The sequence below is a fragment of the Tursiops truncatus genome, chromosome 3 (assembly GCF_011762595.2).
Source record: "Tursiops truncatus isolate mTurTru1 chromosome 3, mTurTru1.mat.Y, whole genome shotgun sequence".
Classification (NCBI taxonomy): Eukaryota; Metazoa; Chordata; class Mammalia; order Artiodactyla; family Delphinidae; genus Tursiops; species Tursiops truncatus.
The window spans coordinates 146,315,227-146,339,209 of record NC_047036.1 but is presented as its reverse complement, the minus strand read 5'-3'; the positions used below and the strand labels follow the sequence as shown (position 1 = coordinate 146,339,209).

Genomic DNA, 23,983 nt, shown 5'->3' with positions numbered 1-23,983 from the left:
AACGTCCTTGCTCGCCCACATTCGCTACTCGCACTCACACCCACCAGCGCTTGAGTGGGGAGCAGGGAAGGGGCGGGTCAGGCCCAGCCCTCGGGGCGGCTCCACTTAAGGGGGTCGCTTTTACCCGCTCTGTGAGTTCACGCAGGATCGTGGCATGTCCCAGGCGCCCTCTCGGACGGCTGGCCACCCTATGTGAGCCCCCTTTCAATCTCCGTCCCTGCCGTTGAGGGGAGGGGATCTCGAGGGCGTCTCTTAAGCCCCCCACCCACCCCCACCGCCCCCCTTCCAGGACTCCCGGGTCGGTTCCCGAGATCCCAGCTGGGCTCTCCGGTAGGTGAGCCAGCTTTGGAAACGCACGGCTGCCACCTAGCGTCCCCAAGGCTTCACTGCAGCCCAGCCCGGTCAGGCTATACAGGCCCGGGAGGAGCCAGCAGGACTATGGTCAGCGACCACTCTAGGCCCTTTGCCGGCCTCCAGGCTGAGATTTGCCACTCTTTGCACACTAAGCAGTTTGACTCTTTTAACCAGGTCCCTTCTAAGGGCATCTCTTCTAACCCCCTCCGCCCCTTCAGAGGAATCACTCCTGTCCTTGCCACCAACCTCAAAATGTAGGTGTTCTTGTCACACGTTAACTGTCTCACACTGTCTAGACCTCCAGACAGCTAGGCTCTGCTTTGGCCTGATGCTAAGGGTTTGTCATAGAGGGAAAGAAACTGAACAAGCTCAAAAAGCAAAACTCAGGAATCCGGACTATTTGGTTAAAAACTTCTGTGTCACTGGCTATGGCTGATATCCCCATTTCACGTATAGTGAAACTGAGGTAGACACTGTCAAACAGTGCTACTTCCTAGTCATGGAATAGGAACTATCAGCAATTGTTCCGATTATCAGGCTTCCCTGCAAGCTATTTTATTTAAGTTCCCTTTCAAAGCTGAGGCCATCTTAAACAGCCTCTGTTTCAGCACTGGACACAAGTGCAGAAAACCTTTACAAAGCTAGGTGCTGAGCAATGGAGAAAGTTCTTGTGTGAAGAGCTAGGCTGAATTTACTTAGCCATTCTCATTGCCAGAACCAGCAAATCCCAAGACAGTATGCAATGCCCAACCACAAAACATATGCTTCCCTTGGGTCCTGTGACATCACCATGCTTGATCTTGCTTTATAAAGACCTCTGACAGCCCAGTCAAGAGGTGGGTTTGGCCTACTACCTGCTAAAGTGGGGTGTTTGAAGTTATCTCCTGGCCAATAATCAGACTTACAATTTTCTGTACTGTTTTTCCTATTACTTTTGAATGAAATGGGTCCATAATGATATTCTAAAATGCCTGCAATTGTTTTCAAGGCTCAGATAGTGTTTGTTGATTTCACAAATAAAGCTATCACCCAAGTAAGATTCACCCAGAAGTCCCGTCAAGTGAAGTCCTTATTAAGAGCATAAACTCAACTTAGAGGTCCTGGATTTGAATATTGCCTCCAACATTTACTTATAAATTGCAGCAAGTGTTAAGATGCTGCGAGACAGCAAATGAGATCAGTCTGGCTCACAAGGAAGGCTCCAAAGATTTTAGCTATTATTAATAATCCTAATTATGGTTTTCAGGTTATCACATTATATTTTTCTTCACCCATTTCATGAAGTAGGGAAGCAGGATCATCCTTTATTATTTTTTTTTTTTTGTGGTACGCGGGCCTCTCACTGTTGCGGCCTCTCCCGTTGTGGAGCACAGGCTCCGGACGCGCAGGCTCATTGGCCATGGCTCACACGCTCCGCGGCATGTGGGATCTTCCTGGACCGGGGCATGAACCCATGTCCCCTGCATCGGCAGGCGGACTCTCAACCACTGCGCCACCAGGGAAGCCCCCTACGTACAACTTTTAAATGCCTGGAGCTTGACAAATGTTTATACTTCTGTAAACACCTTTCTCAGGCAACCTCCCACCACACCCATCACTAGTCTCAAGTTACCATTAGTCTGCTGGCACTAGGTTCTAGTTTCACAGAAATGGAACCATCTATGTGCTCTTTTGTGTCTGGCTTCTTTTGCTCAGCATGTTTGAAATTCAGCCTCATCCCTTGTTGCTTTTATCATTGTTCCTTTTTATTGTCAAGTAGTACTCAGTGTGGATATACCCATTTGTTTGGCAATTTATCAAAGGCTTTGAAACTAAGGGTCAAAATCCAGTTTGTTTTTAAAGCTTACTGCAGCTGGTAAGAATACATTGGAATGGTGCGACAGTGGCAGTAAGGAGGCCAGCAAAAAAGCTGTTACCAGTCCAGGCTCAAGTATGGTAGTTGGGGCCAGGTGGCTATGTGCCAGTTTGGTGTTGGGAGTCGGACACAACTACATTCGATTCCTAGCTCTCGGCTGGCAAATTCACAATTTTTTGAGCAAATTCTCATCTGTAAAATTCCTGGTTGTCTGAAGGGTAGCTGAGAATGTATGTTGACTGCTTCCCCAATGGAATGCAAGCCCTGAAGGGCAGTTACCTGTTTTGCTTGCTGATTAATCCTAAGCCTTAAATACATACTTTGGGACACAGTACTTACATGTTTAGATTCTTCCTACCTCATTTTCAAGTGAAAGGACACTAACAGCACTGCAATCTGACACTCGTTTTCCACCTCTCTCCAATCTTAAGAATCACAAAATTCAGGGAGTCTATAGAATACAAATATTTTGGAGAAGGATGAGAGAACCTCCAGCCTAAGAACATAGGACAAATGCAGCCTCAAGTCTTCAATCGGATGAAGTAGCTTAATCAGAAAAGTAGACACAAAGTAGCACAAAATCAGCTCTTGGAACTTTCAGATTAAAAAGGGATGTCTACTGCCAAGTTCAGGAGTCAAGGAGCAACTGGCTCTTCGTTAAGATCCGGCTGGAAGGTGGCCTTACACTTTCTGAAATAACTTTAACCCTGCATCTCCACAGTGCAGACTACTAACCCTTAATAGGGTATTTTCTGTAACCCTCAACCTTTTTCCTCGGATAATTTCAAAGAAAAACACCCCCGCAGGCAATGTAAACATAACCTCCCCACCCCACCCCCATCATCCAGTTAATAGCTTCCGGCAAGCTTTCCGACACACCACTATAAACCTCATTTTAACATCATGTGCATGAGCCCGTAATTTCAGCCTGATCTGCTCTCCCCAAATGGCCTTACTTTATTAACCTATTTTGTCCTCTGGTTCAGGTTGAAGGTAACTCTGTTAAGTTCTCACCCACAACCTAACCATATGTGATAAAGATACTAAGATACCAAATGAAAAGAAGCTTCCTGCAGACAGCCAGCAAGTGTGTCTCTGCCCTCCTAGTGTTCAAAATGTTCCCCTTGCTTTCCCAAAGGGTCTGATATGATCATCCAGGTTAAGTCTTCGAAACAATACTGGGTTCAGTATTAATGAGTATCACTCCCACCAAGGCTGCGGTCTCTAAACGCCATTCTTTTTAAATAAGGAACCAGAGCTCCTTGGAAAAATGGATCATTCCAGGTCTAGAAAGAAAAGCTGTTTATCTTGTTCAAGATAAGCCTGGAACATTCTGTCACACTAGAAAGCGAAAAAGAAGTCGTATCGAAGACTACTTACTGGAGTCAGTGATGGTAGGAACAAGCTTGAAAAGGATTCCGTTGGCCAAAAAGATACAACACAGTGGATTGAAATACAAATATATAAAAATATGACTTCAGTGGCCATCATTAAAAAAAGTCTACAAATAACAAATGCTGCAGAGGGTGGAGAAAAGGGAACCCTCCTACACTGTTGATGGGAATGTAAATTGGTGCAGCGACTATGGAAAAGTGGAGGTTCTGAAGAAAACTAAAAAGTTACCTGACAAAACTATAATTCAAAAAGATACATGCACCCCTATGTTCACAGCAGCACTATTCACATGGAAGCAACCTAAACATTCATGAACAGATGAATGGATAAAGATGTGGTTCATGTATACAATGAAATAGTACTCAGCCATAAAAAGAATGAAATAATGCCATTTGCAGCAACATGGATGGACCTAGAGATTATCATACTAAGTGAAGTCAGAGAAAGACAAATACCATATGATATCACTTACATGTGGAACCTAAAATATGGCACAAATGAACTTATTTACAAAACAGAAACAGGCTCACATAGAGAACAGACTTGCGGCTGCTGAGGGGGAGGGGGGAGAGAAGGACAGAGAGTTTGGGATTAGCAGAGGTCAACTATTATATATAGGATGGATAAACAACAAGGTCCTACTGTATAGCACAGCAAACTATATTCAATATCCTGTGATAAACCAAATGGAAAATAAAAAAGAATGTCTATATGTGTATAACTGAGTCACTCTTATGTACAGCAGAGATTAACACTGTAAATCAACTATACTTCAATTAAAAAAAATTTTTTTAAATACTGTAAAAAAAACTGAATTCAGGACACTCACTTTTTACTTTCAGGAAGTCAGCTTCTTTAGAAGAGGAATTCCCTAAGTCACAAACCTAGAGTAGTAGTTCAACTTTCAGATTACTACCATGTTTAGTTAGCTGATGTCTAATAACTAGTACTATTGGTGACTTCTGAGGCACAGGGAAATCTTTAATTCCTGCGCTTCCAAAACAGAAGCCCTATCTGGATCTGATGAGCTCTATTTAATGAGCTGGGAACAGGACAACCAGTAAGGCCGATTGCTTTCCCTCAGAATGGTGAGAAGTCCTTTTGGGTTTCCTGCCACATAGAAGTGCCCATCAGGTAAACCAAAGTTAAGGTTTAACTTCTATACAAAGCAACTCAAATATTAAAAATTTCAGACTTACTATTTGTTTAAGACAGTATTATGCAGCAAGTATATTTCTACTTCTGAACATGTTAAGGGACTAATACTAATAATTACCACACTCCTACATCACACAGTATAATAAAAAACACTATCTAGGGAAGGAATGACTCAACTTTAATGTACTTGCATTATTTGAACACCAATAACTTTTCAAATTAATGTATAGGATGGTTAAGTGATTTGGGATTGTTCTATCAATTTAAAGCAGATGATCTTCTATATCTGAAGTACATAAAAACAAAGAACACTGAGTATTTACCATCTCCTACTGTGCCTCCATTAAAATAAAGACATTAAGAGATAAGCTACAAGGACAGACATGGCCTGGAGAAAAGAAACTGAATAATCAATGAAGAAAACCACAATGTAAATGAGTAGAAGAACCCAACACCTGGAAACTTGAGATTAGACCAGACAGTACTGCACCAGTATTTTCCCCCACCCTCCAAAACTAGTTTACTCTGGAAAACCACCCCAGAAATAGAAAGGCTTAAAATCTGCAGACCCCCATCAAAATATCTGAAACTAGAGCCCAGTCAACAAGTACCACCCTCCTAATCAATATAAAAGATAAAATAAACAGGCTGGTGCGGGAGGGAAACAAGCAAACAATGCAAGGAATGAGAAAAAGTTTCTTCAGACTCTACATACCGCATCCCAAGAACCAAGCAAGAGCATTTGGAAGTTAAAAAAAATAAAAGCAACACAAATTTGAAGACAGAAAATAAAGTCTCTCTCCTAAAGTTTAAACAAAAAGGAATGAAGAAAAACATCCAAGAGAATCAAACAGAAGGCCTAAGAATGGATGGGAGTTAAGTAGAAGGGTAAAATCTCCCCAGTAAAAGGCCCAGACCAGAGAACTTTATCTCTGGAGAACAGACCCACAGTCCACCAGGGCCCAAGAACAAGTCTACAAGACACATAAAATTCCAGAACACCAGCAATAAAGCAATCTTAATTAGCTCTCAGAAAAACCGGTCATATACAAAGAATACCCAAAAATGGAATAGACTAGGCCAACAAAGGCAGCTCACACCCAAAATTCAGAGAAAAAGATTCGGCTTACAAGGCAGCATGTAATTTGATGTCAAAAATCAAGATGTTTTCAGGTATGCAAAAAAAAATCAGAATACTTCCCCCATCTATTGGGTAACTACTGGAGGATATACCACAGCAAAACAAGCAGAACAGGAATCTAGCCCTGACCATCATGCAATTGAATCTTGGTCTAACAGATGAAGGGGTCCCAAGGTTTAGTCCCTGAATGTCCTCACATAACCACCACATGCAATAAATTAACTTCCCCTATGGATCTCAAATATGTACTATTTTGGATAAATTAAGAAAATAGTCACAGAAATAATTTTGTGTTCTGGTTCAGATAAAGAACCCAGGTTGAGAAAGGCTGCTGCAGGCTATTTAACATGCCAGATTTTCTTTGGGAGTGAAAAGGCTAGGATAGGTGGATAAGAAGGTCTGATGAACATTTGATTATAATTAACTATTAAGAGGTGGTAAGGTAAAAGCACTAAGCCCTCTTGATGAAAAATAGATTGGTTAACTCTGAGAAGCAGAACTATTTGGAGGGGTAGGGCAGGATACTATTTTAGAGATTTTGGAATACTATTTGACACTTTTACTATGTACACGTATTTCTTTGACAAAGTACAAAGAGGATAACAGAAAGAGAAACAGTGCTACTGTATTAAAATACTGAGTTTATTTCACATGTATATTTTTGTCTCCCCACCATTTCCATTTGTCTGACCACCACTACTACTATGTCCTATCATAACATTCCATACATACTTAAAACCAAGCAAAGGGTGGAGTTCCATCTTTAAAAACTAAACAGGCATTTTGGACAACACATTCTTGGCAATGGAACCTGGACAACATTTATCAGACACGGTAGGGAAAGTTCTCACTCTGCATTATAAAAAGGACAGCCAGATATCAACTGTTACAGAAATGAAATAAGACGGAAAATTTTAACAAACTGTTTAAACTATTTTCTTAAAGAGACTTCCTCCACTGCCAGAGATCTTGAATAGCCTGGAAAAAAAAAAGAGAAAAGAAATGTGGTTAAAAAACCACAACACTTCATACACACCAATAAATTAAACCACGTCTCTGTACAATTCAACATATCTATTTTTCATTCTACCACCAAAAAGGTTCACTCTAGATAATTAAGAACTGATTTCAAGGAAATTTATACTTAGGCATAATTTAATTTCAAATACTTCGATTCAGGCATAAAATCATGTGATTTTTGTACGCAAAGTCACTTTTATACTAATATACATTTAACAACTTAGATATTTAGTTAAGGAAACAAAGACCAGTTAGGCCAATGTTGCCTCCATGTTATCTGCTTTCAGGCTGCCAGATTTAGAGAAAAACATGCACCTGTACACGGCACCCATAAAAGTAAGTACACTTATCTGAAATAAACTATATAAATATACCAAAGTTACATCTTTTTTTTACCTCTAGTTATATTTCCCTGATGATGTGGGATCTCAACAGTTCCTTATTTTGCATAATAAAATTCCTTAATTACAGTCTTATATTTTGTTTACATTTTAAGTTTATACAGTGGTCACATCCAAATTATTTCATTAATGAGAACACATACTAGCATTAGCATTATGAGACACTATATATATTTAACATGTTCTGCCATATTAGCTACTCAGACAAGCTCTTCTGGTTTGCTGAAACACAGAACACCATCTTCCATGACTAACTTGCTTTTCCATTCTTCAAGTCTAATGATTTAAAATATTATCCAGGTCTTCCCTGGTGGCACAGTGGTTGAGTCGCCTGCGGACGCAGGGGACACGGGTCCGGGAAGATCCCACATGCTGTGGAGTGGCTGGGCCCATGAGCCATGGCCGCTGAGCCTGCATGTCCGGAGCCTGTGCTCCGCAACGGGAGAGACCACAGCAGTGAGAGGCCCGCGTACCGCAAAAAAAATAATAATAAAAAATAAAAATTAAAATAAAAAAATATTGTCCAATGACCAAAAAGAAGAGATCCCTCATCAATTTCTACATCCCTCTTCAACATATAATTCATTCTACTTGTTCTCATGCTGGTATTTAGTAACATCCATGTAAAAGAGCCAAAATCTTCAAGTGATAAAAAACATTTCAAATGACAATCATGTAAGGGCAGTATTAATTATCTACTTCAAGTTGGTGTTTCTTTTCCTATTCATGAATAATGCCTCTTAAAAAAAAACAGTCTTGATGTTTTTGTCAACCGTTCAAAGGATTCAACAAGTTCTTTTAAAGCAATGGAGAACTTCAATGACTTTTCTCTTCTTTTAATTTACGTGGTCCTACTGCTGAAGAGACATTTAAATAAGCAGGTTTCACTCAATGGATTATTTAAAAGAACTTTGGGGGCCTTTTCTTCAAAGTGTTTCAGTGCTTCAAATAAATAGGATTTTCTTAAATACTGTTTTTAAACACAGCCATTGGATTTCAAATGCAAGAGAACTGAATACCATGTCAACAAATATCAGTCATTCACTAATCATTACGTTGAATACAAATACTGAAGAACATTTTCATGACACTCTAATGTAAAAAAAAAAAAAGCCAGATGCTACTTGACTTACGTATTATATAGAATATTGAATGGGACAGAAAACACCTTCGAATACATCATGTTTTGCTTCAACTTCGAGTAAATACTGCTTGCACCTTTATATAAACATTCAGCAAGGTTTTTATCTGTAGTCTTTCCACAAAAGGCAGTACAGTTTTTTTCATTAACTCTTTAAATTCAAGAGTTTCTGCAAAAATTTGCTATTATTTCTCAGGTTCCATCTGGATTTTATTAGCCAAATCCTCATAAACAACTCTTTTGCAGAAGATAAACTGCACAAGTAATGGGAAGGTATTTTACACATTGTGATTACTTACATCTGCAGCTATGCCATAAAAATGTGACATATTCAGTGTTTTGATAATTTCATAATAGTAAACTGAGATATATTTTTTATTATTGCAGAAATTTCATCCTGGCACTTGAAAACAGCTTTCAGTTTTTAAGTCAGAAAATATTTCTGATAGCAGTGAATTCAGTCATTTTCAGCTGCAAGACTGACGTTACGCTGTTTGGAAGGCCCTTGCAACTTTAGTTACTTTATCTTCACCTGAATTTTTCTTAATCAAAAATTTTATTTTACCACTTCCTTTGGTATTAGCTGAAAAAATTATATAGCTCTTATGCTTACCTGTTATAGATGATGGTTTATATATCTCACTTTCTACCATTTTCAATACTGAATTGACAATTACACACTGCATAGTTTTAAAAGGACTTTTATGTTTACTAAATGTCCGCAGAAAATTCACATAATTTACACTGGCTTTTTGGGATTCAAATATACACAAAAACAGAATAGCAACGAAAAGAATCGAAAAGATTGAAACTGGTCATCTCGTGACCACAACAAGGCAGGCTGAATTCACAATAAACAAGTAAAGAGTATTAAACCACTGAAAGGGTTTCAAACTGAGAAAAACAGCGCTGCCATTTTAAGTGATTTAAGTACTAAATACTGTGGTAGAAAAAGATCTCTAAATAACAAATTTAATTTATTGAAGAAAGCTGAATACAGGAGACTTAGGGAGCGCTGACAAAAACCATTAAACACAGAATATGTTCTGTATGTACATGATGCCTAGCAACCCTGTGTAACTGCTTTTACATTTTCCTTTACAATCTGCGAGTCAGCAACTATAAATAAGACAGTAAAAATAAAATTTATTTTTAGAATAAATAGAATATTTATTTAGAAAATAAAAATTTTCTTCTATTGACAAAATACCTTCTTCACATTAAGAAATACAAGATCTAACTCAACTGATTTTACACTTCGGTTGATTTCAGCAAAATGTGCTTCTCATAACATCTATGGAGAAAATCATCTCTGCCAACTCACAAGAAAGCAAAGAACAGACTGACCCAAGTAGCCAAATGGAGCAGCAAGGAAAACCGCAGCTCATTTCCTTAGCCAACATAGTACCAAAAGCAAAACTGAGTTCAGTAACCAAGAGATAATTTACCAACTATATAAAAGCTGGGAAAAATGTACTAAAGAAGTTATCTCCTCAGTCTCTGCCAACTAAATTCTTAAGAGTTTCCATGTATTTAATCTGAAGTATTGTCTGTGGTTAGGAACATTTTAAAAGAAGCCAACACCTAAAGAGACTAAACAAATAGCCATAATAAGTCACAATAAAAATTTTGGATTTGATCATGTCTCCAACAAAGTTCAGTTACCTCCTGGTCAGTCATCCGGAAACAATTCTTCACATAATTGATGAATTTGGCTTCCACTTTGGGAAGGGAACCACCCTATTGAGACAAAAGCATTATTAAGGGTAAGTATAGAAACATTGTTTTTGAGGGAGATTGTGAGAAATTCCTCAAAGATTTGAGTGCTGTTTATTATATGGATCATTGTGATTCATTCCTTGTCTCTTCAACTCCTTCATTTTAATACTGAATAAATCCTTTTTTAGGCCTAGAAAGACATGTTTGTATAACATATTAGGACCTAGGTCTTCCACAAGTACTCTCGTACTGAATAAGGTTTGTCCAAGTTTCAAATTCCCTGCCCCCACCCAGCCACTCTAAAAACACGAAGTATAAGCTGTGCTTGTGATTCTTCAGGAACTCAACCATCAACTTGACTACCTACTGTATTTATCTAACAAGTCGGCTTTATCACCATCCTCTACCACCCAGGACCAAATACATTTCACTAAACTCTAAACTTCGCCATTCCTTTCAATTATGGACACAGGGAAGAAAGCACAATAGTAGTAACACCAAATTATTTTCAAAGTATATGTCACCAAATATTTTCAAAAATCTTGAAATGTTTATACTTATCTCTGCTCTGGAATTACCTTAACGCACTAATTTTTTCACTTTTGTTTCCTATTTTGATAACTAAATTTTGATTTTCCCTGTAACCTGAATCTTCTGTGCATTTTAAAAGGATCAAGAAGGCTTCAGGTATGGTGTAAGATACTTAACTGCCTCATCACCTAGAAAATAAACCTCACTATAATTGACACTTTTAAATTATTGTCACATACATTCTTATTTGATTCAAATATTTATTGAGCAGCTAGGGAGATACAAAGGTGATTAAAATATGGTCAAAGAGGTGAGGCAAATGCACAAGTAATAGAAAGCAAAGTATAAGGTTCACTGGATCACAGCAGTCAAAAGAAAGTGTTTTAGGAGATCAAGAGATTGCTTCCAGCCTGGAAGGGGGGCATGGGTGGGTGGCAAATCAGGAAAGGGGATTGAGTTAAAATAGAAGACTTCAGTCTGGATTGTTGATGATACTCAGTTTGGACTATATTTGTCTCTCCTTTTCCTCTCTCCCCATCTTTGGGCTTAATTTACCAGTAGTGCCCAGGATTGTTCAATGCGCCTGCAATTAAACCAAGGAGATAGGACCACATTAAAATTAGGGGGAGGGGTATCTAAAATGTCATTTTAGAACGGTACGCAAGGGATAAAAATAAAGCAGCGATACCAGGAAGGCTAAAAGGTTTACAGTTGTACTAAAGCAAAATCAAGAAATACATTCTGGTTCTAAAATGTTAGTTTTCCAACTGACTCATAACTGCACAATGAAAGGAAATCTACGAAGCCATGTAGAACCTAGTGAGCACAGAAAAAACATAGGGAAAGGGAGTCAGTAACTTTTCCTCACCATCCCGCATTTATTCTCAATAATTGGGGTCTGAGAATATTCACAGAATTTTAAAGTTTCTCTCAAATGTGTTTCAAGGCATTAAAACCAATTACTCCATACTCCAGAGTTCACTAAAGTTTACTAAGTACATCCCCCCCACCCCAAATCAAGCAAGGCAAGTAGGACAAAAGCTAATCCTCTTTTCACACATTTCCACTAAGACAAAAGGAGACTAAATGTAAACACGTTAGTCACTCAAAAATTCAAGATATTATCACACGTATTGCCTGGTGACATCTTGGTGCAAATGGCAAATAGAAATGACTCAATTTGTTGGAGAATGTTTCTGACTACAGTCAAACACGAGTAATTTTTTTAAAAACTACAACACCAAGCGGCCAAAGACTACTTTTCCAGCTGTTTGCAATTTTAGAAGACTCAAACGCCCTCTGCTGGTACTGTGGCAGCTCATGACCAGAACAGGTGAGGGAAATGCTCTCATTTTAACATCTAAGGTAAGAATATATCTTACAATCAACTTACTTGTATTCCTTTTATAATGGAAAATAAAGCATATGTCACTTCAAATATGCAAAAAAATCAACAGAGTATAAATTAATGTAAGTAACCAGTAATTCATTTTTGAGATAATTTCACACAAGGGCAAGTATATTAACTATAAAAAATGAGGAAGAGTCCTGTTCTAAACCCCAGAAAGGTAAAATTACCAATTTAGTTCCTTCAAGGAAGACAATTTTACTCACTTTTTCTATACTTGCTTGCATTTTTGCTTTAATGTCTTCTACAGAGCTAGGTCCTTTCGGTGTTTTAGGAGTTTTTTCCTGTTTTTTGAAAGATTCTTGACCCTGGGAAAAAAGGCGAATTTTAACATCATAAGAACTCTTAAGACCCACTCTACCTGGATTTTCTCAACAAAATTCTTACAGTCCTTTGTAAAAACAAGTATACACCAGAATTGAGTTAAATGAATTCGTGTCTCAACAATTATTTTTAAATTATTGCTTAAGAAAGGAATAGGAAATAGTTTGAGCCTGCATTTATATTCAACACAAGGTCAGTTCTACACTTAAAGTATATTATCAAAAAAAGAAACCAGAAGGTCCCCAAGAATGAAGCAACAAAGTTAACGCAGCTTGATGCCTGGGGCCCATTCCATAGCATTTAAATGATAATCTCCCAACATGCGGCCAGCACCAGAAACTGCACTATGCGATAAACATACCTTTCAACAAGCAAGAACCCTTATATGACACAACTGTTTGTACCACAATAAAAATCTTTCTGTCGGCTTTCTCCCCCATTAGAAAGCCACGGCAATATACAGTTGACCCTTGAATGTCAACAGGTGACGCCAGCCCTCCACGTGGCCAAAAATCTGTGTATAACTTGTCGGCCCTCCACATCTGTGGTTCCTCTGCATCCAGATTCAACCAAACGTGGATATGCAGTACTGTAGCATTTACAAAAAAAAAAAAAAACCGTGATAAATGGACCCATGCAGTTTAAACCTATGTTGTTCAAGGGTCAACTGTCTAACTATACGACAGTGATTACCAATAAAATAATCACATCTTAGCTCTTCGACACCAGCTACAGGCGTTCTCCAAAGACCTACCAAATTTTTAAAAGTAGATTCTTCCACAGAAGAACCTAACTACTTCAATGGACCTTGTATTTGTATGCTACCACTTACTTTTGATCTTGGTGTTGATGGTTTTGAGTCTTTTCCATTCTGGTTTGATTTTTGTGCATTTTTGGCTGGAGTATCTCGTACAGACTGCAATTACAAATTAATCTTAGTCAGTGCCCCTCCCTACATAACAGACATATTAGTACAAATAAAACTGCCCCAAACCATGGCAAAAGCAGCAGTCAGGCTAAGAGAAACAATCATTTCGACAAAAGATTACAAAAGGGTTAACAAACAAAGGCTATATAAAGAAAATAGGTAATTCCCCACTATTAGAAAAGTTTCCAGGATAGCCCTACTCAAGAAAAATTTAAAGTATGAGATCATCTTCTCCTAAGACAATTTTCAATAACCACAAAACAAGCCAATGGCAAAAATTCCCATCATTTTGTTATTAGCTATTTCTGATAATCTTATACTACTGTATCTTACTTACTTTCTTTACTGGAGCTTTTTCTTCAGCTTCCTCATCATCAAAGTCATCATCATCATCACTACAAATGAAATAAGTACTTATTACTGATTCAATGCACTCAACAAATCTAGAAAGCTTATCCAGAAAGTGGATGAACCTACAAGTTTAGTCATTCAAAGCATGAAGAGCTTTCAAACTTTTGTGGGTTGACAAAAGAACTGACAGCACAATCTTGAACACAAATTCATTTTCACTGCAACATTATTCACAATTACCAAGTGGTAGAAGCAACCCAGGGAATTCCCTGGCAGTCCAGTGGTCAGGACTCCGCACTTCCACTGCAGCGGGGCACAGGTTCAATCCCTGGTTGGGGAACTAAGAGATCCCGCATGCAGCTCTGTGTGAGCCAACCCGCCCCCCGTCCCCAAAAAAGCAGCAACCCAAATGTTCATAAACAAATTGTAGGGAAAATGTCATATACGTATATATATCAGGGAATATGCAGTCTTAGGGAAATCCTCAAATGTAGCACATGGATGAACCTTAAGGACATTATGCTAAGTGAAAGAACAGTCACAAAAAGACAAATACTGTATGATTCCACTTATATGAGGTATCTAAAGGAATCAGTCTTTATAGAAACCAAAAGTAGACTGGTGGCTGGCAGGGGAGAGGTGGAAATGGGGACTTTTTGTTCAATGGTTATGGTTTTCAGTGTAACTAGATGAGCTTGAGATGTTACACAACAATGTGATTATGATTAACGCTACTGAACTGCACACTTAAAAAACAGTTAAGATGGGAAATATGGTGTTATGTTTTTTACAACTGAAAATAAATTTTTGAAAATGAAGTTATTTAAAGAAATTAAAATAAATAGAAACATTCCAAATTCATGGACCAGTAAATATTAAGGTGGCAACTCTCCAAATTAATCTACAGATTTAACACAACCCCTAAAAGAATCCTAGCTGGTATCTCCATAGAAACTGATCCTAAAACTCACACTGAAACTCTAGGAACCCAAAGTAGCCAAAATCAATCTTGAAAAAGAACAAAGGTGAAGCATTCACATTAAGTAATTACAAACTAAAATCTATAAAAAGTACAAAGCAACAGAAATCAGAATAATGTTTCACCGGCGGAAGGATAGACATGGAACTGAAGAGTCCAAAAGTAAATATACATTTATGGTAACTATTTTCAAAAAGGGGGCAAAGACCATTCAATGGGGAAAAGTCTTTTACAAATGGTGCTGGGACTACTGGATATCCACAATCAAAAAAAAAAAATAAAACTGCCTCCTACCTCACAATAGATACAAAAATCAATTCAAAACGGATAAAAGGTAAGAGCTGAAACTATAAAACTTTTTGAAGATTTGGCAATGGTTTCTTAGGTCTGACACCGAAAACAATAAAAGAAATAAACCAAACTTTATGAAATTTAAGTTTTTCTGTAAAGGACCACCAACAGAGTATAACGACAACCCATGGAATGGGAGAAAATGTTTGTAAATTCTACCTGATAAGGGATTTGTTTCCAAAATATATGAAAAGTTCTTACAGTTCAATAATACAAAACGAGTAAAAGTACTGCTACATGCTACAAGGATGAATCTTAAACACTGTAATAGGGCTTCCCTGGTGGCACAGCGGTTGAGAGTCCGCCTGCCGATGCAGGGGACACGGGTTCGTGCCCCAGTCCGGGAAGATCCCACATGCCGCGGAGCGGCTGGGCCCGTGAGCCATGGCCACTGAGCCTGCACATCCGGAGCCTGCGCTCTGCAACGGGAGAGGCCACAACAGTGAGAGGCCCTCGTACCGCAAAAAAAAAAAAAAAAAATTGTGATAAGTTAAACAAACCAGCCACAAAAGAGCACATATTGTATGATTCCATTTACATGAAATATCCAAAACAGGCAAATCTATAAAATACAAAAAGTACATTAGTGGTTGACTAGAGCTGGGGAAGATGAGGGGTTATAGCATAGTTTCTTTCTGAGGTGATGAAATGTTCTGAAATTGGCTGCACAACTGTGCATATACACTATAAAGCACCAAACTGTACACTCTAAATGGAGGAACTGGGGGGAAAAAATCCAATCACTGGAGAAGTCCACGAATAAGTACAAATCAGCAAATGGTGGAATTGGTTTAAATTGTAATTACTTCACAAACCAAACATTATATACTGGCCAAAATGGTTTCTCTTCCACACTACATAGTCTAAATAAAAAACAAGAGTAACTTCACCCATGTGCAACCAAAGAAACACTTCTTTCCAATACAGGGGTAAAAAATCTGCTATGTTAACTGGATAAAATACCATGTAGTATACATTTAAAGGCATATAACGTCTTTTAAGTAATTTTTAACAGTGATTTGTCAATTTTGGCCCTAGCACCCAATACCTGCATGGGCTACCCCACGCTAAAAAAAAGATGACAATGGTTTCTATAAAACCACTACTGTAAGCAGTTTTATTAGGATATTCCCTAATAAAATAGGGGAAAAGGGTGTTTATGGAGAACCACCCTTTGTTTTATTTTTTAAGTAACAGATATTTTCCTGGGTGGCACCTAGGCAAATCCCATTGCCACCTCAATGAAAAACGCGGAACACTCTCCACCACCCCCTCACCTGATCTGGCCCCTGTGGAAACAACACTGAACTTGTAAGAAAGCACAGCCCATGCTGCCCCAGGACCCAGCCATAACCATGAGCCACTTGGGGAATGGCCACTCTGGCCCCACGGGGGCCCCATGCCAGCCATGCTTGAACGCCTAACATTTTCAGGGCCCCCTAAAAACTGTCCTCCTAAGTCACCCCTCATAGCTCCCTGGCCACCCAGAATAATCCACCCAGGATGTATCTGTAAGCCATGCTAACTTTTTTTTTTAACTTTTTATTTTATATTGGAGTATAGTTGATTAACAATGTTGTGTTGGTCATACTAACTTTTAATGTACTACATGGTCTTCAGCTTTTCTTGCTTACATCAACAGCAGTCAACCAACCCCATACCATACCCCTTCCATCCCCAGAACAGAACCAACTGATCTGCCTTTTATTTTGTGGGTTCCAAGCCTTCTTGGATTATGGCTTACAATTTCCACATAATAACTACTTTTAACTAACAAACCTTGGGGCTCCTCTTAACGTTTTCATTGCCCCCTAACCAATGGAATCTTCTAAGACTTGTTATCCTCAAGGGATCCATTAACTGCCTCTACTTATACATGTATCTGACTACCCTTTTTTCCCTTTTATGAAAACTTACCGATTTGGACCTTGTCACCATCTACATTTTTCATTCCTCCCTCACCACCTAACTTAAAAGACAGCTTAGAGAAGACATGGAAGACAAGAACGTAAACTATTTACACTGTAGCTACATCAGGAATTATCCCCATTTTAAAGACAGAAAATCTCCCAAAGCTCAGGCATACTCAAGTAGTAACAAACACCAACTATACTGAGTTTGTTTATAAGTTTAACATGCAGGTAATTTTGAATTTTGTGTGTGTGTGTGTGGTATGCGGGCCTCTCACTGTTGTGGCCTCTCCCTTTGCGGAGCATAGGCTCTAGACGCACAGGCTCAGTGGCCATGGCTCACGGGCCCAGCCACTCCGCGGCATGTGGGATCCTCCCAGACGGGGGCACGAACCCGTGTCCCCTGCATTGGCAGGTGGACTCCCAACCACTGTGCCACCAGGGAAGCCCCCTGAATTTTTTAAGCATTCAACTCTTTCCTATTTTCTGCTTCCACTGTCATGCTCAAAGGCCTTTTTAAAGGGCTACCAGCTTGGCTAGTTGAGGTCACTGAAAACCTACTTTGCAGATCTGATCTTCAAATTAGTGCATGTTCTCTCAGAGCCTTAAGATTCCATTTCAATTGTTTTCAGTAAATATATATTGGACCAACCTGAGAACTCAAGAACAAAGCTGACAAGCAATTAAAAATTCAATATTAATAAATTTCTGATATGGCTGCATATAGGAAAGACTAATTATGAGGAGCATTTTATTCCATAGCGTGTTTGTAACTTTACCATAGTCTGACCTAGTTTAACAAACATATCAAATCTTGTTTACAACCAAATTTTAAGTTCTCCAGCAAAATCCTATTCTCTTTTAGAATCTAATTTTCTCATAAGGACCAGGACAACCATATGCCAAAATCCTTTGTGGGGAAAAAAAATCCTCAAGTGACAACTTACAAAATGAATATAGCTGGAACTATTCAGATTCTCTTTATGCCCAACCCATTTATTATAAACTGTTCAGCGTAAAATACACCAGACTTAGCATACAGTAATGTGTCCACTAAACCTTCCTCAGAAAAAAGGCACCTAGTCAAATACACCTGGGAAGTGCTGCATATTCCATCCTTTAACTCAGCTCATTTAACACAAACTGACAACCACTAATCATGATTTTGGTAAATCATTTTCATAACCCCCCATACAACAATGTCAGGTTTCTAAGGGCACACTACTTACTCTTCATCATCATCATCGTCGTCATCATCATCATCTTCATCTTCATCAGCAGCAAGTTTTACTTTTTTCTTAAAAAAATAATTGGACACACACTCGTAAGTAAGTACTAATCCAAACTACCAAACTAAAGGCCAGAATAAATTATGTATAGTAAATTGCATCTGTACCTGTGGAACCTTGCTACCACTTCCAGGGGCAGAACGCTTTCCAGATATACTTAGGAGCTTCACATCCTCCTCCTCTTCATCTTCTGACTCTGCATCTTCCTCCACAGCTAAAATAAAATTCTTTATTAGCCACTATTAAAATTCAACCAACAGCAAGAACTCAGAAAAAAGGGCACTGATAAGACACAGTAATGAGTATTTTAAAACTCAGATTCTATTAGAAAAACAGTAAAAATAAAAAAAAAAAAATTTTTTAAAAGGAATTTGGTGGACTAATACTCATTACTAGGTTTTACATGCAAAAGACCAGGCTTTTCTAGTTATAAATTACTAGATTCTCTCTCTCTTTTTTTTTTTTTTTGGTGGTATGCGGGCCTCTCACTGTTGTGGCCTCTCCCATTGCGGAGCACAGGCTCCGGACACGCAGGCTCGTGGGCCTAGCCGCTACACAGCATGTGGGATCTTCCCTGACCGGGGCACGAACCCGTGTCTCCTGCATCGGCAGGCGGACTCTCAACCACTGCGCCACCAGGGAAGCCCCTAGATTCCCACTTGAACCTATTACAGACAGCCGTACTAGAACTAAGCATACTTTATAAAGTCCAAATTGGGAACAAAGTAACTGCATTAAAAATAAGCATCATAACATAAAAATAACATACCTACTAAGTGCTGTCCGCTAATATGCACAGGCCCTGAACCACACTTCAACCGTAAGACCACAGGTGGTGTTATTTCAAAGCCCCCAAGGGAAACCTAAAAAGAAGAAATTATAAATCACTAAATATTGTGGGGGAAAAAAATGGTTACATGTTAGGTATAAAATCTGTTCATAACTTAAAAATGTTTCTGAACAAGCAAACCCATAAGCCAAATGAACAAATCAGTGAACCTGTTTTTTCCACCTGATAAACAAGCAGCTACCACCGCGATGATCAGTCAACACCAGTGACAGAATATGCAGCTGTGACTACTAGGAAAAAACCAAACCAAATTCCCCAATCTCCCTGTAACCTAAATGACGCTCACCTTAGGGCAACAGAATTAGAATTTGACATAAAATCCAAAGTGTAAATGTGCCCTTACCGTTGGCTGCACAGACATTTTCAAAGTTGCCAGTGTTACTTTAATTGGACTGCCTTCATAATTCATTGCCTCTGCTTCGACAATGTGCAATTCATCCTTTGCACCAGCCCCTAAACTGACCTGTGAATAGAAGAACAGTACTTCAACTTAAGTTTCCACCATTTTACAACCCCCCCAACCAGTTGTTTTAAAAAATCAGAACAATTATAAACCTTTCATTATTACCACTGATGGGAAACTGACTTGAGCACAATGTTGTTTTCAAGTTTTATGTGACTTTGACAATTTCTCATATTTGGTAAATCTTAACAATTACATAAAAATGCATTTGATGACAAAGATGTTTACGTCATCACCCACGCCTAAGTACAAACCACCTTTTACTGGCCACCTAGAAGTTAAGTAGTAGGCTATAGGCTAGTGTCTGTGGAGAACAAATAAGATTTATATTTATCACTACCCTGAAGGGCATTTTAATACAACTGTAGAAGCGAAGAACATAAATAAGGAAAGAAAAATACTGCTGTAAAATAAGTATTAATCCACACGAATAGGAACTAAGAGACTGAAATCAAGAAATGTTAAGTAGTTTATTTTGAAAAGTTTAAGTACCGTTCTTAAAGATAACTGGTGCTCATTTTCATCATTATCCACCTTAAAGTGATAATCTTTGTCGGCCTTTAGTTCACAACCTGTAAATGAAGAAAAAATTCAACTATAACAAGGAGAAAAATAACACTAAAAATTCAGTGTGTGTAACCAAAAAGTTAACTTGTGAACTAATTTTTACTATTCTAGCTACCAAAAGGCAAGGCAGAAGTACCTCTTCCTGGATTTCTTGAACACAAAATATGAACAGCAAATAACATCCATACAGAGCTTTATAAATTCCACTTCCCACTACATTATTTTATGCTCAACTACACTACTATTCTCATGTAGAAACAGAATGAAAAATTTCGTAAACCTAGAACTGAAACCAACCCTAACATACAATGTTGATAAAATCCCATATATATTTTATATATATATATATATATATATATTATTTTAAAGCTGAATTACCTACCAAAACTCTCAGGTGCCAAATTTAGAAATGACAATGGTTACACAAACACCTACATCAACAGCTTGCATTTACAACAGAAAAACTACAAATGTAAAAGAACTAAAACTCATTACAGGGGTCAACATTCCATCTTCGAAGTAACAGAAATGATGTACATTAAATTCTGTTCAGAAATTATGTTTAAGACAATAGAAATATCCTAGGGATACTTACAATAGCAAGAGTTAACGCAAAAATTTTGATATAAATTTTGATGTAAACTGATCAGAAACGCCAGCTTTTCAAAATGCTAGAAATAAAAGCCTTAATGCATAGTGCATGTTACTACTACCATTCATGAAAAAGCAAATTGTCTTAAATACCATGAGAATTAAACTTTATTTAATTTAAATAGTCCCATTTAGTTGTCACCTAATAGTTACTGGAATAGATGCTTAACTGTTATTGCTCAATTAACAAATCTCAGCATAGTATATAAGGAAACAAAATTAATTTGGGGCAGGATTTGCACTTACTTTAAATTAAAGCCTGACACAAAGGCTTCAACAATTCAGTTTAGTGAGACTGACAAACCAACGAAGGCCCCTTAGTATGGTACTTGGTGTGCTCGAGGGGGGAAATTCCAAAACCCTGGCATAGAATTACAAGTTTAATTGTAATTCTGGCCTCCGCCAGTCTCCCTCCCTAGCCAGCCCCCACCCCAAATCATTTGTAATGCATCAGATCTGGAGGCAAGGGTCATGGGGTTAGATGTAGTCTCTTCCTACAAGTGCAACCTTCGTTAAGCCACTTCGGTTCTCTGAGCGGCAGTACCTCCTCTGCGAGGTGGACGCGGTGAAACAGAAAGAGGATTCTCTAAATGAGAACTACCAGCATAGATGTTAAGCACCGAACAAAAGACTTCCAAGAGTCCTGGAGCTACCAACCACTTCACCTAACATTTCCGGCCCACCAGCCTCAATGAAGCCCCAGGACCCCAGGCTCGGGGGTGACAAGACACCAGTGAGCCCCGGATGCAGCGCCCACACCCCCCTCCTTCCCCCAACCACGTGGCAACCACGTGCTCCCCAGCGGTCGCGGCCTCCTCACGCCGGGCCGGGCCGGGTCGCACCTCCCTTGCCCCCAGCAACCAGCCGAGGCACTGGGGCCGAAGCTCGGTCGAGAGCTCCTGACCCTGAGGCCTGAGGACAACGCCATGCTCAATTGTTCCTCTCGTCCAGAAAGGAGGCCCAAGCCTCCTCACACCACGAACCCACAAAACCTCCTACACCACCAACGCGGAGCTCAGCCTCAGGCACCCGCCCGGAATGAGAAGCCTACCAACTCACAAAACCCCAGAAAATAATTGTGCCCGGAGCTCCATCATGGGCCCCGCGTAACGGCCGAACCCTCAGCCGGTCGGTTCCACGTTACCTCAGGCCCTGGGCCTCGGACCGCTGACGCCTCAGCCTTCAGGCCGCCCCTCCTTCCCACCCCCCTCCGTGCTTCCGGCTCGCCCCTCCTGGGTCCCCATCCTGTAGGCGGCAGGACCCCGTCTGCTCGCTTCCCACTCCCTCAGGCCTCCAGCCTGCTTAGCTTTCCTCGCTAACCCAGGCCTCAGTGGGATCCCGCCCCCCCCACCAAAGCCTGCAGGCCCTGCTCGGCCTCGCTCCAACCCCCCAGCAGTTACCGAAAAGATAGTTCTGGGGCCTCAGGGGGCTCATGTCCATGTCCATCGAATCTTCCATGGGTTGGTGGCACGCACTTCGGTGGGAGAGAAAGTGGACGGAGATAAAAGACTACCGTTCGAAGGAACAGTCACGCAGGACGGAATCAGACCAGGGAAAGGACGCGGGCTCCCTGCGCACATATATAGCAACCTGGAGATCTCGCGAGACCTCCTTAAGTCCCGTCTCCGCGCCTGTGCTCCGGAGCCCCCCTCCCCGCACGGTCGCCCTCTCGCGCAAGCGCTCTTCAACCTCACTCCTTTCTACCTCGTCCCCCACCTCCTCCAGGTACTTCGCGGGCTCCCACCGAGCACGCGCACTCGTACCCCGGCCCCACCCCTCCGCCGCAGCCGCCGCCTGTGCGCACGCGTGCTTACCCCCGGTAGCGCGCGTTCCCCGCCTTCTAGCCTTCCACGTCCTCGCTGGCTCAGGCGCGCGGGCCTTGCTAGAGGAGACTGCGCAGCCCACCCTGCAAAATGGCGACGGTAACAGTTAGATGTGTTAGGTACGGAGGGCGAGCCGGTTGTGAGTCAGAGAGCAGCTCGATTCACCTTTCTCCGTCTCCTCGTGCCTCGCAGGCCTCCAAACAAGCATAACCACTTCGGGTTTTTTGACTCGCCTGAAGGCCTGGGCGCAGAATTCATTGTTTCCCCAAAGTTAAAGCTTGAGGTGCCAGAGACAGTGGACCGTACGCAGTATTATCTGTTGGAGAGAAAAGATGTAGCTGCTGGCCAGACTTATTCAACTCTGTTTTTATCGTTCTGTCGTTTCTGAGCAAACATCTTCGAAGTTGAAATCCTTCCTCATTATGTCATTTGGGGACAAAAGGGGACTAAGTCGGCCTCTTCCACATGAGCAGGGCAGGAACCAAGCCTGGGTGATTTCTCCAGACAGAAGGTTTTAACAGGGCTATATAGCCACAACATGTCCCCACATAACGTCCTGTGAGGCACACACGACTATCCCCGCTTTGCAGACAAGGAAACGGACCGCTAGGAAGGTGCCCAAACAGATGAAGTGATTATAGACAGGGTTCTCTAGTTCGAAGTCGAATACTAACATCCAACTGAAAGAGCTCAGAGGATTATATGAGGGTCCAGTGTCTAAGGCAGTGCAGTTCTGAATCCTCAGGATTTCTAAGAATGTTCTGACCTGTAAAGAAGGCATATGACTTGTAAGAAATGCATAAACCTTAATTAGACTATTTGGAAGTGAGCCTGGAAATGAGCAACTTAAGCTACACTTTGACAAACTGAGGACCATCCCTCCCCCAACCGCAGCCCCGGGGCCCTGGTGCCCAGGATTCCCCTAGGTATCTTTTTTACATCAATGGCCCAAACAATAAATTAAAGAAGTACTGTAAGGAATGAAAATAGTGACAGTAATTCCCTACCCGAATACAATCTACCTGAGATAAACCATAATACACATGACCCAATTATTAGTTAACAGAATGACAGTTCTGAATTTGGAGAAATCAATGCTTGCAATATGTGAATAGACTAAGCTGTTCCTCACCTTTTCCCTTCCCCCAGTTGAAGAAAAGTCTTCACCAGCCTGGTTCTTGGATCTTTTAAAACGCAGAGTGTGACCGATTGCTAGAGAAAAATTGAGTCTTGCAAGGATATCTATTTAAAGGAACTGAGGAAGGCTGATAAAAAAAAGAGGACAGGACTGTGGCTGAGGAGGATTTAGACGTTTAGAATGAGAAAGTCTCAAGAGAGGAGCTACAGGATAGTGGAGAAGGGGCTAATGTTCTT

At 40.2% G+C, this 23,983-nt stretch overlaps 1 protein-coding gene across 4 annotated transcripts; it reads right to left on the bottom strand.

Annotated features, from left to right (window-relative positions):
- Positions 1 to 6,516: 6,516 nt before the first annotated feature.
- NPM1 (nucleophosmin 1) lies at positions 6,517 to 22,619 on the bottom strand. Of its 4 annotated transcripts, XR_012330956.1 has the most exons (12): positions 22,187 to 22,395; positions 20,061 to 20,140; positions 19,449 to 19,568; positions 19,025 to 19,118; positions 18,363 to 18,469; positions 18,196 to 18,263; positions 13,713 to 13,770; positions 13,280 to 13,363; positions 12,330 to 12,431; positions 10,131 to 10,205; positions 8,458 to 8,542; positions 6,517 to 6,881 (listed from the first exon to the last, which is right to left on the bottom strand). XR_012330956.1 is itself a non-coding variant. In XM_073802792.1 (11 exons), the coding sequence occupies exons 3-11, from the start codon at positions 19,512 to 19,514 to the stop codon at positions 6,843 to 6,845; spliced, it is 693 nt and encodes a 230-aa protein (XP_073658893.1). In that variant the 5' UTR covers positions 19,515 to 19,568; positions 20,061 to 20,140; positions 22,601 to 22,619; the 3' UTR covers positions 6,517 to 6,842. The 4 variants fall into 4 exon arrangements, 3 of the variants coding, with proteins under 3 accessions (XP_073658893.1, XP_033709450.1, XP_033709451.1); XM_073802792.1 differs by lacking the exons at positions 8,458 to 8,542; positions 22,187 to 22,395 and adding an exon at positions 22,601 to 22,619; XM_033853559.2 differs by lacking the exon at positions 8,458 to 8,542 and having other exon boundaries at positions 22,187 to 22,394.
- Positions 22,620 to 23,983: the final 1,364 nt, after the last annotated feature.